Source organism: Giraffa tippelskirchi, chromosome X (assembly GCF_054371585.1).
Source record: "Giraffa tippelskirchi isolate mGirTip1 chromosome X, T2T-mGirTip1v1.2.pri, whole genome shotgun sequence".
Classification (NCBI taxonomy): Eukaryota; Metazoa; Chordata; class Mammalia; order Artiodactyla; family Giraffidae; genus Giraffa; species Giraffa tippelskirchi.
In genome coordinates, this window is record NC_137289.1 from 67,986,470 (window position 1) to 68,002,669 (window position 16,200).

Consider the following 16,200-nt stretch of genomic DNA (forward strand, 5'->3'; position numbering starts at 1 on the left):
TACTAAAACTAATAGTGCAAGAAAAATGAATAAGTAAAAATACTAAAAGAGTAATCTATTCAATGGAAGGACTAATGCTGAAGCTGGAGCTCCAATACTTTGGCACCTGATGCAGACAGCTGACACATTGGAAAAGACTCTGATGTTGGGAAAGATGTAGGGTAAGAGGAGAAGAGGGTGACAAAGAATGAGATGGTTGAATAGAAGCACCAACTCGATGGAAATGAGCTTAAGCAAGCTCCAGGAGTTGGAGATGGACAGGGAAGTCTGACGTGCTGTAATACGTGGGATTGCAAAGAGTCCAATACAACTTAGTAATTGAAAAGTAACAACAAATCTTAGAAATGAAAAAAGAGGGTAGAGAAGTACAACATAGTGATAGAAAATGAGAAATAGAAAAATAACTTGTTTATAAAATAAGTTGCAATTTCTTTTGTGGAGAAATTTGTTAGTGCCAAACAGGAGCATATATAGCAAATCCAATCACGATGACAAATTAATTCAACATGCCATTCAAAACAAATACAATATACTCATTTTTCTATATTTCCATTTAGTAATTACACATATGTGTATATAATATTGCTAGCCAGCCAGCAAAATGATAGAGATAGAAATACAGATATAGTGCCAATTAGTAGATATATTAACATTTGTCTATTTTACATAAGTGTACATATTTAGCACAATTTGCTGAAATATCACTATTATAACCTTGTAATGATTTAATTAAATATCTTATAGAGTTTGAGTATCAAGGACTTTCTATCTCTCTCCTCTTGATCTCCCATTCATTCTGACTACTAGCACCACTGATTCTGTTTGCTTAAAAAAACATGGTAAATTTTGCATATTTCTACATTACTACCCATTCCCTTACCTCCAGGGATCTACTCCAGCTACATTCTGTAAATAACCAATGGTCACAACCTGATTTGGGTCTCTCCATACTTTTCACCATGTTCATATTTATCATAAACAAGCATATTTGTACTTACATGTGTAATTTTTAGCCAAAGAAAATTGTTTAAAAAAGCAAGAGAATTTCTGAAAAACATCTACTTCTGCTTCACTGACTATGTCAAAGCCTTTGATTGTGTGGATCATGACAAACTGTGGGAAATTCTTAAAGAAATGGGAATACCAAACCACCTTACCTGCCTTCTGAGAAATCTGTATATAGGTCAAGAAGCAAGAGTTAGAACCGGACATGGAACAATGGACTGGTTCCAAATTGGGAAAGGAGTATGACAAGGCTGTATTTGTCACCCTGCTTATTTAACTTATATGCAGAATACATCATGCGAAATGCCATACTAGATGAAGCACAAGCTGGAAACAAGATTGCCAGGAGAAATATCAGTAACTTCAGATATGCAGATGACACAACCCTTATGGCAGAAAGTGAAGAAGAACTAAAGAGCCTCTTGATGAAAGTGAAAGAGGAGAGTGAAAATCTTGCCTTAAAGCTCAACACTCAGAAAACGAAGATCATGGCATCCAGTCCCATCACTTCATGGCAAATAGATGGGGAAACAGTGGCTGACTTTATTTTTCTGGGCTCCAAAATCATTGCAGGTGGTGATTGTAGCCATGAAACTAAAAGACACTTACTCCTTGGAAGGAAGGTTATGACCAAACTCGATGGCATATTCAAAAACAGAGACATTACATTGTCAATATAGGTCCGTCTAGTCAAGGTTATGCTTTTTCCAGTGGTCATGTATGGGTGTGAGAATTGGACTATAAAGAAAGCTGAGCACAGATGAATTGATGCTTTTGAATTATGGTGTTGGAGAAGACTCTTGAGAGTCCCTTGGACTGCAAGGAGATCCAACCAGTCCATCCTAAAGGATATCAGTCCTGGGTGTTCATTGGAAGGGATGATGTTGAAGCTGAAACTCCAATACTTTGGCCACCTCATGCGAAGAAATGACTCATTGGAAAAGACCCTGAAGCTGGGAAAGATTGAGGGCAGGTGGAGAAGGGGACGACAGAGGATGAGATGGTTGGATGGCATCATCGACTCGATGGACATGGGTTTGGGTGGACTCTGGGAGTTGGTGATGGACAGGGAGGCCTGGTGTGCTGCAGTTCATGGGGTTGCAAAGAGTCGGACATGACTAAGCAACTGAACTGAACTGTGCCACATCTGAAACTTCCTTTCCTTAGGATAGATATTGTGTTAAGTCAAATAATGAAATTTCTCATTTTGAAGTTATTTGAGTCAGGGTTTTCTATTATATGAACCTAAAAGCATCTTAATACACATACCTTGTTTGATTTTCCTCACTTATCACCATCAGCATTTGCTAATGAATGTATGTATATTCTTATGTATTGCCTATCCTGTATATCATTAGATCACCAGCAGAAATCATTTTTCTTCTCATCATTCTATTTTCAGTGCCTAAGGCAGTGCTTTCCACATCGCCAGTTCAGTTTAGTCACTCAGTCATGTCCGACTCTTTGTTCATCACCAACTCCGGAGTTTGCTCAAACTCACATCCATCAAGTTGGTAATGAAATCTGACCATCTCATCTTCTGTTGTCCCCTTTTCCTCCTGCCTTCAATCTTTCCCAACATCAGGGTCTTTTCTAATGAGTCAGTTCTTCCCATCAGGTGGTCAAATTATTGGAGTTTCATCTTCAGCATCAGTTCTTCCAATGAATATTCAGGACTGATTTCCTTTAAGATTAACTACTTTGATCTCCTTGCAGTCCAAGGGACTCTCAAGAGCCTTCTCCATCACCACAGTTCAAAAGCATCAATTCTTCGGTGCTCAGCTTTCTTTATAGTCCAACTCTCACATCCATACATGACTACTGAAAAAACCATAGCGTTGACTAGATGAACCTTTGTTGGTAAAATAATGTCTCTGCTTTTTAATATGCTGTCTAGGTTGCTCATAACTTTTCTTGAAATGAGCAAGTGCCTTTTAATTTCATGGCTGCAGTCACCATCTGCAGTGATTTTGGAGCCCAAATAAGAAAAAATCTGTCACTATTTGCATTGTTTCCCAATCTATCTGCTGTGAAGTGATGGGACCAGATGCCATCATCTTCGTTTTTTGACCGTTGAGTTTTAAGCCGGTTTTTTCACTCTCTTCTTTCACTTTCCTGAAGCGGCTCTTTAGTTCTTCTTCACTTTCCGCCGTAAGAGTTGTGTCATCTGCATATCTGAGGTTATTGATACTTCTCCCAGCAATCTTGATTCCAGCTTGTGCTTCATCCAGCCCAGCATTTCTCTTTATGTACTTTGCATATAAGTTAAATAAGCAGGGTGACAATATACAGCCTTGACGTACTCCTTTCCCAATCTGGAACCCAGTCTGTTGTTCCATGTCTGGTTCTAACCGTTACTTCTTGATCTGCCTACAGATTTCTCAGGAGGCAGGTGAGGTGATCTGGTAAGGTGGCTTCCACTTCATAAGCTCTCATAAATACCCACTGAATTATAAATTCTCTGTTTCAAGCCTTTCTTATTTACTTCCCTGCCTCACTAGTTCATTCTCTAAATATTTGTTTCTTTAAGTTCTTTCCTTTCCTGCTTTCTTCCTCAACAATAATGTCCTACATGTAAAAGTTTAGTCACAGTATGATGAGCATGATCTACTTATGTGCTTGAAAATGCCTCAAGGTCAATGGGATGAGAGGTCATTTTGTTCTTCAGGTGACTAACAACCTCACTTCATGAGGTGGTTAGATTTCAAGTGTCTCAGGGCTGAGGCACCCTCTCTAAGGACAGACTAGGGTTGACTAGTTCATTTCTCTTTATTTCACTTCACCAATGAATGGAAAGAGGCAATTGCCTAGTAAGGTATTCACCTTGCATTGTTTCCCAATCTATTTGCCATGGAGTGATGGGACCAGATGTTATCATCTTCGTTTTTTGACTGTTGAGTTTTAAGCCAGTTTTTTCACTCTCCTCTTTCACTTTCCTTAAGAGTCTCTTTAGTTCTTCTTCATTTTCCGCTATATATAGTTATAGTTATCACTCCAGAAGAAATTTTTTCACTTTTTTCTTAATAATTTAGTTCCTCCTTTCTTCAGCCAAAGTTCATAAATCATATATTGCCATGATTCCTTACAATATACCTATATTAACTCCATTTTACAAACAAGAAAAATGAGGCTTAAAAATTACCCCTTGGTAATCTAGCTTTCAAAGGAAAGAACTGAGATTTGGGCCTAGATTTGTGTGATTTTAGAATTAAACTACTGTGCAATTGCTGGAGGCAGATTGAATTCTAGTTCAATACCGACCTACATGTTGATAGAACATACTTCTCTCAGAAGCTGAATACTGAATGGAACACTTCATTGGGCCTGATCTTGTATGACAGATCTTAGTTAAGGCATTTTTTAAATTAAAATATGTATTAATCAGGGTTCTCCAGAAAAAGCAGCATCAATAGAATACACACACACACAAATATAAATATATATGCATACATACATAGAGAGAGACAGACAGACAGAGACAGAAGCAAAGAGGTTAATTTTATGAAATTAGCTCACACACTTCTGGAGGCTAGCAAAATATGAAGGTACACTGGCAGGCTGGAGACCCAGGGAAGCAATGGTGTTTAGCTTCAAGTTGAAGGTGGTATGCTTACAGAATTCTCTCTTCCTCAGAGGGAGGTCAGGAGTTTTTCTCTTAAGGCCTTCAACTGTTTATATGAAGCCCACCCACAAAGTGGAGGATAATCTGTTCTAACAAAGTTTTCTTATTTAAAGTTAATCTCATGTAAAAAAGACCTGACAACAACATCTATACTGCTGTTTGACCAAATATCTAGTACTGTGATCTACCCAAGTTAACATATAAAATGAAACATCACAGAATCTCAATACTCTGCCTTGATTACCTACCAAATCTAATTGCTGGAATTGGCTTTGTTATAAAATCTAGTGTGAAATATTTTAACCAGAGACATAGACAATAAGATTTTCTAAATAAATAATCCATTTCCTGAATTTTTCCACTAGTTCAGCAGCACATTATAGGGAAGTATATTAGGATGATTGAATACTTCCTCCAATTGGATGTCTGGCAAGACAAGTACTTTGTATCTTTACTGTTTATATTTAAAGTTCAACTTCTTTCAATGTCATTCTTGGTTAAGAAACAGACTTGTGTGTAAGAAAATCTTTTTTGACACCTTACTAGACACAACTAGGTAAGACTAAACCTCTTTGGGGAGTTGATGGCTGATCCTCTAAACAAATGGCACATAACTGAATTGCAATATGTAGGACAATGATGTTAAATACTGGAGATGGGTAGTGTATGACTTAGGCTGTTAGTCTCATTGCATTTGACCACATGAATGCTTTCATAGAAAAATATACAGTGACATGCATTATCATCTTTGTGTTAAAAGGCACTCACATGTATCATCCAGGATTTTTTTTTCTCTTTCTGTGAGTAAAGAATGCAGTGGAAAAAATTTACCTTGGGCTATTGGAGAGTAATTTGCTCTATAAGTTTGAACTGTTCTTATAGAAGCATTCTAAACTGAAAGCTGCAATATTTTTTCTTTTATTTTATGAAAAATCACTTCCCTCTCCCACACTGAGTGTACTGTTTAGTAATAAATTTTTGTAACTTCCAGATATATGGTGTCAAAGAGTCAATTGGTTTAGGTGTAAAATTAAAAAAAAAAGACTTAAGAAAAAGGCCAGCAGTTTTCTCTCACTAGATAAATCTTCAGTAACATTTCTCCCTTGAGAATATCTCCTAGTAGATAAAATTGAGCTCCAAAGCACCAATCTATCAAGCAATAATCAATTTATCTACACTTCTTCACAAAGCCAAAACAAGTTAGAATCCAGCAATTTTTGTTCCCAACCTCAGAAATGAGAGGTATTCACCCATAGTATTGTATTTGTTCTCTGTGTGTCTAAGCGCTCAATGTCTCTACTTGCCATTATAAAAGATAAAACCTCAGTTTTCTACCTTCTTCTGTGTTTCTCTTTTCTGTATGTCTTCTTTACTGTTCACATGGAATACTTCACTTCTGGTACATCTAGTCACAAAATGTGTGGAAGGTATTTTTCTAGACTAAGCAATTCTCTGTGTGAGACACCAGCTGGATATACTACAATTCAGCTCAGTTCTGACACTAACTATCCAGGGATAGCATTAGATTTCTTAAGTTAAGTCTTCAGTCCTACAAGACTATGTCCCACCCTCAACTTTAGCCAGCAATAGTAAGCACAAGTTGTTACCTGTTTTTCTGAATGACCAGCTACAGATTAGAAGTTCTTCCTCTTCAGGCTCTCATAATTTGCAAGAGCAGCTCACAGAACTCAGTGACACACTTACTTACCTTTACTAGTTTATTAAAGGGTATGATAAAGGATCCTCTGAACATCCCATTGAACGAGACACATAGAACAATAAATGGGAAGAGAATCGAGCTTCCATGCCCTTCCCATGCACACCACTCTCCCAGCACCTCTGTATGTTCACCAACCTGATCATGTTTGAGTTTCTCTTGAGGCTTCATCACATTAGCATGACTGATTATTAACTCCATTTTCAACCCTTATCTTTTCTCAAGAAAATGGAAGTGGGAGTGAGGCTGAAAATTACAAGCTTCCAATCATAGCTTAGCGACAAGAACTCACCCAAGAGCCATCCAGGAGCCCACTCAGAGTTACCTCATTAGAACAAAAGACAGTCTTACTACTCAAGAAATTAGAAGGCTTTCAGGAGCTCTGTGTCAGGACCTAGGGTCAGAACCCAAGTATTGAAACAAACAAAAAAATGTTTCTAGTGTTCCTATGTTTAGGAATTTGCAAGGGTTTATAGGATCTCTGTGCCAGTCTCCAGTGGTAGATTTGATTATACATATTTCTTACTACAAATCACAACATCACAACCATAATTCCTGAAATTTTCATCATTAGTGGAACACCACTACAGCACTCAATATTTAGAAACTGAGAGAAGGGGAATGCAGTTACTTATTAATTTCTCTTAATATTTTATTCAAAATTACCTTATTAGACACTAAAATATTAAAATGAAATGTCATGGGAGTAATTTTGGTAAAAAGTGGGAATTTAGAAAAGAACATATCCTGAATTGCCCCATGGACTTCTAGAGCATGGAAGGAATATTGTGGGTATATCTTGAGCCAGAGTGCACCAAACACTTGAAGAATTGTATGTCTTTGATTCAATAGTGAAGTGTAAAACCCAAGCACAAAGAGAGATGATGCAAAACACATAGTGTACCATCATGTATAACTCATAAAATGTGATTAAACAGGCACTTTGCCTCTATGGCCTTCCACCCAAAAACCTATAACCTCAGTCTAATCATAAGAAAAACACCAGATAAATCCCAATTGAGGGACATTCTATACAAAATATCACACCAGTATTCCTCAGAACTATCAAGGTCATCATTAACTAGGAGAGTCTAGGAAAGTGTCATGGTCTAGAGGAGCCTAAAGAGACATGACTACTAAATGTAATGTAGAATTCTTGATGGGATTCTGAAACAGAAAAAGGACATTAACAAAAAACTTGAGAAAACAGAATAAACTATGGGTTTTGTTGTTGTTGTTCACTCACTCAGTCACGTCCAGCTCCTTGCGAGCCCATGGACTACAGCGAGACAGGCTTTCCAGTCCATCAACTCCTGGAGTTTGCTCAAACTCACATCCATTGAGTCGCCTTTAGTTGATGATAATATTGGCACGAATACTGACACATTAATTGCAATAAGTATATCATGTTAATAATAGGAGAAACTGGGACATGAATATTTGGGTACTGTTTTATTTTTGCAATTGTCCTGTAACTCTGAAACTCTTCAAAACTGTTTATGAAGAAAAGGTACTACTAGTAGATCTCTGAGCTACATACGCTGTTGACAGGACTAAGCTTCCATTTATGGTTGTCTTTATTTTTGTTTTTTACTTCTGTTTTCCCCTATTAACTTTAGAATATTTTGATAGACAAGAATGGAATTAAGCCTGTGTACAGGTTAAGGTTTTGCTGTGTTTATGCAGCTGTAGAATCTCAGATACTTGAAATAGCTATGGAGTTGGTAACTCAACTAACAGAAATTAAACTCTGTATCTGCTTGGCCATTTCACAGTTGTGTCTTGTTTTCGTTGAAGCCATTCCTATTACGCCATTAACAATTTATTTTTTAAATCAACGTGACCAATTCTGGCAATAAAAGCAAAAAGTTCAATAATGGTTTTAATCAAATTAATTATTAGATCACAATATTTTTATTTGTTGAAATACACATTTTTAGTATTTTTTTCCCCTTAGAGCACTTTTCCTGCCATTCACAGAGTGCATATTCACGATCTTCCGTTTTTCAGGTTTTTAGAGTTTTTGCCAAGGTTATTATGATAACGTATATCTCTAACCTGGTAATTTCTAATCTACGTATTACTCACTGCAGCTTGTATTTTTTCCCCCAAATGGCTGGAGTCAAGCTGAGAAATACCACAAACTAACCTACACGTATATTATACTTCTAAAATTCCAACCTTATTTTGCCAGAAATTAAAGTTTTGCTTGAATTAAATGTTTGTTTTTAATTCCTTCATCAGCTAACCTTTAGTGCAGGTGTGCCTGCTAAGTTGTTTCAGTCCTATTTGACTCCTTGAAACCCACAACCTGTCAGGCTCCTCTCTCCATGGGATTTCCCAGGCAAGAATACTGGAGTGAAGTGCAAATCAAAATTACAATGAGGTATCATCTTTCGGCAATCAGAATGGCTTCAATCAAAAAGTCTACAGACAAGAAATGCTGGAGAGGTTGCGGAGAACGCTCTTACACTGTTCGTGGGAATGCAAACTAGTACTGTCAGTATGGAGAACAGTGTGGAGATTCCTTAAAAAACTGGGAATAGAAATGCCATACAACCCAGCCATCCCACTGCTGGGCATACACACTGAGGAAACCAGAATTGAAAGAGACACATGTACCCCAATGTTCATCACAGCACTGTTTACAATAGCTAGGACATGGAAGCAACCTAGATGTCCATCAGCAGATGGATGTATAAGAAAGCTATTGTACATATACACAATGGAATATTACTCAGCTGTTCAAAAGAATACATTTGAATCAGTTCTAATGAGGTGGATGAAACTGGAGCCTATTATACAGAGTGAAGTAAGTCAGAAAACACAAATACAGTATATTAACGCATATATATATATATGGAATTTAGACAGATGGTAAAGATGACTCTATATGCGAGACAGCAAAAGAAACTCTTGGACTCTGTGGGAGAAGGCAACCATGGGATGATTTGAGAGAATAGCATTGAAACATGTATATTACCATATGTGAACTAGATCACCAGTCCACATTCAACGCATGAGACAGGGCGCTCAGGGTCAGTGTACTGGGATGACCCTGAAGGATGGGATGAGGAGGGAGGTGGGAGGGGAGTTCAGGATGGGGGGGCACGTGTACACCTGTGGCTGATTCCTGTTGATATATGGCGAAAGCCACTACAATATTGTAAAGTAATTAGCCTTCAATTAAAATTAATTAATTAATTTTTTTAAAAGGAAAAAAGAAAAGAATTCTGTAGTGGGTTAACCTTTCCTTCTCCAGAAATCTTGCCGACCCAGAGATGAAACCCACATCTCCTGCATTGCAGGCAGAGTCTTTACCTCTAAGCCACCTAACCTGTTGTAGGAATAAGCAAATTAATATAGCAATTACAGAAAGATGGGTGAGAAAAGAAAGAAGACAAAAAGCACTAGATTATGTGCTCTGTTCAAACTTAAGGACTAATAAAAATGTGAAGTGCAATCAAGTATTTACTGATCTTGTGTAGCTTGAGAGGTTTCAAAGTACTGGGATTCTCTCCATTTAGCCAAGGTGAAAGTGAAGCCGGGAGTGAAGTTATTTTGTTTCACAAATATTATCAGTGTTCTGCAGAAATTTCACTTGGATCCTCAAGGGTCATGTACAGAAATCCAGAGGTGGATTTTACATTAAATAAGACAATAGGCCAAATGAAATAAATAAATATATCTTAAGTTTGTCCTGAAAGATACAAAATAAATTTTCTAAAACACTACAATATCACTTACCAGCTTTGAAAAGTGGGTGAAATGATGTTCATTTCGAAGAACTAAATTGAAGGGACTCTCAGAGTAAACAAAAATTAAGCTAACTCATTGAAATGTTCCACCTAAAGGTATATCTTACCCTAGATAGATTTTAAGAACAATTTAAAATAAAATAAAGCCTTTGACTTTTAAATGAACAAACACACATAATAAATATGTATTTTTATTTCTCATAGCTTTATTAATACCTATAATAATGAATAAGAAAGCATGCAATACAGAATCTGATATCAAACAATTAATACACATTTGCCACTGGACTACATACTGCCTTCCTATGCCATACAATATCCAACCTTCTCACCTCCAAAGCATGGCTAGAGCTGCTTTGAGATACTCTTCACTTTCAGATGCTGTATGATGTCACAGAGGAGGAATCTTCTCAAAATACAAACATAAATACATATTTCATAAAATTCCAAGTATTTTTAGCAGGGATACAATAAATTTCACACATTTTATTTGTAAAAGTATCACATACAATCACTAAACAATTGCCTTCATGTTTCTTTTTTTTCTCATTTGTGCACGCACATTTTTCTGAGTGGCCTTCTCATTACTACTTCTATTGATGTCAACTTGCACTGCTTTTAAAAATCATATTTACTGAAAGAATATGGATGCTTAATGTAAGAAAGTGACTATGAATGAATATTTTAAGGCCTCTGCATAAAATTCCTCTGGAGTGGTAATTGGCATGTTAATGTAAAAAAGTTCCTGTTCAAATATAGTTCAGCTTCTCTTGCTCCCATGTTTTCCAGGGCAATTGTGCCAGTTGGAAATAGCCAAAATAGTGTCTAATGATTGTGAGAAAAGTTTATCTAAATATAACTATAAATTTGATTTGGAACCAAATGTGAAAATATGAAACCAAATGGGAAAGAACAAGAGATGATAACCATAGTGGAAAATATATATCAGAAGAGGATAAAAAGTTTAAACAAAAAGATATTCATATTCACAAATGTGGATTAGAAGATATATGCACATTCAGACAATATAAACAACAAAAAAATAATGCTGAAATATGCATGTGGGTAAAACTTAATTTTCCCATGACTGAAAATGATCTTTTATTTTTCTTGTGACATGACTGCATTTTTAGGATTGCAGAATTTATGATATTTTGAGTTTATTTTTCTCCACTTTAATGAAAGTGTGTGACAAATATTTGAGAAGGCAGAGGCTCTTCATAAACTGTCACCAATACACAATAGCACTAATCATTTAACAGTGACCTTTTTCTAACCAAATTTACATTACCAAAAACAAAATGTTAAATAATTAAATAAACTAACAAAATGTACTCTCTAAATTTATTACATCATTTGTACCATATGTAAGTTTGTTTCTAATGCACCGATACAGTATTAGCTAAAACTTGAAGATAAGTTCAAGGAAAAAATGTGTATGCACTTAGCATATAAGATACACAGTGTTTGAATACATACTTACAAATGTGGTATATTAACATTATAGCTAGTAAATTAATGATCACATTGATTGTACATGGCCAAAAAATAGAACAAGTTTGATTGAACATATTGTTGCCACCCTTGTCATTCAACTGTAAGTTCTTATAAGTAAATCATATCTTACTTTTTCAAGGGAAATATTTTTGATTTATAGTAAAATAAGCCTATTTGGAGTTCTAGGAATAAATTTGGTGCATTAAAAAATATCTGTGAGCTTTGTCAATCTATAGCTCTGTCCATCCACTCAAAGAAAAAGTTTACAACGTGATGAGAAATATCTCATCAGATCTGAAACCTTGGAAGTAACAGGTTGCCAAGGCCAGACCTAGTGGAAGCTTAGGAAGAGAATGCACAGGGGAGAAAAACTGGGCTCACACCCCTTGCCTCTTTAGCTACTTTGAGCCTGCTTCCATTTAAAGTCTCTCTGGTACAAACCCAGAAGAGAGTGCCCAGTCATTTAATATTCTGAACACAATCTAAATCTGACGGTATAATCAGAGATAGAAAGGGCAATAAAAGCATATTTGTCTATTCCTATATATCTAGGAAAGGTATCAACACTTTGCAAATTTTACATGAGGATTTAAGAGTCACCCACATAACAAAATAGATCACACTATCAGGAAAAAAAATCTGACTTTGATTTTATTCTGATTTTCATTAACATAACTAGTAACTATTCATACTACTGAAATTATTTAATAGTCTTTTAATTTCTCCTTTTTAATCACTTTATTTATTTATTTATTTTGTGTGTATATCTTAACTAAGAATGTAGAGAGGAAACTGTAGGAATAACTAAAATAGAAGAGGAAATGCTCACATTAACTTTGCAAGTTTTAGAGAGAAAAACATTCTAAAATCTACTGGAAACACTGATTTCTGTCATTCTGGGTTTTTTCATCTTCCCCATGTCTAAAATCTTCATCAACCATAGTAAAAATAACAACGCATATATGTAGTCATATTTCAGTAAACTTTCAAACATCATCAGTCCTTCAGGACTCACATGCTCCTAGAACACCAGAATGCTCCAAATCCCTTTGAATACTAACAAACAAAAGGGGAAGAAAAATCAGTAATATTAATTAATTTGAAATTTCAGTAATTAAACTCTAGTAGTTAAAAGTTAAGAAGTTCTACACACCAAATCAGACAAGATTTAAAGAGTTTCATAATGGGAATAATATAGTCTCAAAATGCTATGTAGCCTGCTGGGCATATTAAGAGAAGCTTTCTCAACATTCAGTGGAAAACTTCACCAATAAAACTATACATTTACCACAGTTTATAATACAACATTTACACACAGTTTAATCATAAATTATATATTTTTAAGTTACACATTACAAAATCTATATCTAATTTAATCAATAAGAAATATTCACTCCCCCCATCCCAACTAAAACATCAATTGTCTCTTGATTTAGTGTAAAACTGAAACAAGACATTTTCTCAGTTTTGCTATGTAGGAAAATTAAGTTGATGGTGTTTCTGTAAATTGATGAAATGTGCACATAGAAAATCATGGCCAGATAAGAGGACAAAAAATAAAATAAAGAATTGACAACAAAAGGAAACCAACGTTGCCTAGGATTACTCATGTATTCTTTGCTTAGAATGACATATTTTGTTTCATAAGTGAGATTTGTGTGTGTGTGTGTGTGTGTGTTATTGACGTATTTCTTCTCCACCCCAAGAAGCAGTTATGAACTTCATTTCTCCCTCTGCACATCTCCTTAAACTTCTATACTATAACACATTTGATGTACATTTATAATTATGTCTCTTGAAAAGTTCCTTCCTGACTTTCATCTTGTTATCAGTGTTTTTCTTCAGTAGGTTGAGCTAGAATGATAAAAATCCCTTAGTCTTACAGGTTTGGCATGTGGTTTTATCTACAGTTATATTTATTTGAATTAAGTGTTCAGTATATCGACCTTCTTTGTGATTTTCTAGTCTGTTATATACAGATTTCAGAAGATAAGGCCCAATTGATAATGAAATATAGGCTTAAGATGACAGATACAACATGATTTCTGATGCACTTTACACTAAACTACAAAGATAAATTTAACAAAAAAAGAAAGAGGCCCTTTTTAGCAGTTAGTTGCCTAATTTGGGCACAGTTATTGCACTTTAGTGTCTCGAACTCTACTAAAGAGTAGAGAAATAGGTTACTGACAGAAATCTATAGTTTTTATAAGTTCTTTACTGAAAATGTATATACAAAGTATATCATCAATATAGTCTTAAAATAGAAGTATAAAACATAAAAACAGAGACCAAAAATATGAGATATTTACACTTCCTATTGTTCATTTTTTTCCAAAAAAAACTAGTAACAAAAAAGTGGAGACAACAACAAATATCAAACAAAAAGGCAAAATGTTACTGTACTTACACCTTCTAATGTTGTCTAAACGAAAGTTTAGATAGAATAAAGGTACTCTTAGAAAATCAGATATTTACTAGTTTTCCATTGGCTACGTACTGAGTCCAGAAAAAACAGAATGGAAAACAATCAGTAATATTGCACATATTGGTGAAAAGAATAAATACAGTGCATCAGAAGTAATATATACTATCTTAATATCTGTCATGATAAGACTTTCTGTACAAAGGGATGCGACTTTTTTTCAATTTTTCTTTTTAAATACATATCCTGAATTAATCAAATTGTAAATTTATTTTTAACTTTTGACTAAGGATCTAGCTCTAGACTTGATTCTAGTATAGGTTTCTATTTACATAGCTATTTACAAATCTAAGAATTTGAAGTACTCACTGAAATTGGATTTCAAACTTTGATTATAAACATCTTGTTGGAAAATGTGAAGTAGCTGTTTTAGCTTTATAAGGGATGCTCTTCCATAATGGGAGAATCACCCCTAGAGGGTCTAGCCTGTTGGCCTGGAGTGAAGGTTGTCAAAGGAATGACTTTAATCGAATCATCACTAGGATGAAGTCGTTCAGACATGGCATAAAGCTGAGATCGTGTACTACCTTGTGCTCCTTGGTCAAGAGAAAGTAGTCCTTTAGGGCCAGCATCTTGCCCCCAACCCTGCTGCAGACCCATTGGTGGTTGTGCAGGGCTGCGATGGAGGGCAGCAGGTTGTGGCAGAGGAGGACTGCAGTGGATTGCAGCAGCCTGTGCCAGGGGAGGGCTGTAGTAAAGGGCTGAGGCCTGTGCTGGTGGAGGGCTGTGGTGAAGAGCCTGTGCTAGAGGTGGGCTGTGATGGAGATCAGAGGTCTGTGCTGGTGGAGGGCTGTGGCAGAGTGCTATAGCCTGGGTCATTGGAGGGCTGTGGCAGAGAGCAACTGTCTGTGTCACCAGAGGGTTGCGTCGGCGAAGAGTTGTCTGCGTCATGGGAGGGCTGTGGCATAGAGCAGAGGCCTGTGCCTCTGAAGGGCTGGAATCAGTCAGAGAAGCTGGCATCCAGCAGGCATCAGAGTGGCCCAAGATGAGACATTCTTGAGTGCAGTTGTCAGAGGCCTCTTCCACGGTAGATTGAATAGTTATTTCTGCAGCTGTTAAGGTGGGAAATAAATGATAAAGTTTGTTTCAAAAACATGTGTTTATTAGCTATTTAAATCATATTGTTACAAAAATGCTTAATAATCTATATATAAATACATCAGAGGCTTCTAATATTTTCATAATTGGTACTCGATTTGTCACAAATTCCTACAGTTATATAAATAATCAGGAGTGGGTGGATGGCATTTCATTTTTATAATTAGGATACGTTGGCTTAGTCTCCCAAATGTAGATATTTTAAATTGTGTTTATGACTGTGAATGGAAGCTGTGGTCATTGATCTATACAAACAAATCCATTGAAATATGGTCCTGACTAACACAAAAGGATGACATGAGTGAAATGAATGGAAAAACCAGTACAGAAACATGTAATGAACTAACCAATTATAGCTAACGATGTGGTTAAGAATATAATTAAATAACCTGAGAATAGATCTAAGAATAAATTAGGTTAATTTGGAAACAGTTTATTGAACTCTAAGATATGCCTTTCAGTTTCAAGAATGAAATATAGCTATAATTATCTCAAAGACAATTGATTTCTGTATTCCTCATTTTCTGAAATTGTGGCAAATCAGAGTTTAGCAACATAAAGGATTACAGATCCAAAATACTTAGCTCTAAACTATAAAACTTTTTAAAACTCCTTTATAAGGTTTTTGTAAAATTTTAAAATGCCAATAGGTATCAAATTTCAATAACTATACTATGCAAAGACTAGCAAAAGAAAGACAGAGTAGCTATATCAATATAAAAATTGACTTTATCATGCATCGAAAAATAGATAAACTAATTTTTAAAAAATTGACTTTAAAGCAGAGTGCTATTAGCAATAATGAAGAATATTATATCATAATTTATTAAAAGGTCATTTCTCTAAGAAGATATAACAATCCTAAAAGTCAAAAATAGAAATTCATATTCCTGTAAATCCTCAACTGGATATAGAGTCCAGGTACTGTCATTATCCTATCATACTTAAAACCAAGGAATAAAATACATCAGAAATGATTGTCACAAATAAGATTAATTTTCTCCATTAGATAACCATT

At 35.5% G+C, this 16,200-nt stretch overlaps 1 protein-coding gene across 4 annotated transcripts in view; it reads right to left on the reverse strand.

Moving 5' to 3' along the window:
• Window positions 1-14,238: 14,238 nt before the first annotated feature.
• The window catches only part of PCDH11X (protocadherin 11 X-linked), an 868,063-nt gene continuing 866,101 nt past the window's right edge, over window positions 14,239-16,200 (reverse strand). For 3 of the 4 annotated variants that reach the window (XM_081567466.1, XM_081567469.1, XM_081567465.1), the window contains one exon: window positions 14,239-15,136. In XM_081567466.1, the coding sequence (XP_081423592.1) occupies window positions 15,125-15,136 (12 nt within the window). In that variant the 3' untranslated portion in view covers window positions 14,239-15,124. The remainder of the gene's footprint in view (window positions 15,137-16,200) is intronic. The other variant, XM_081567463.1, reaches the window with a different exon arrangement.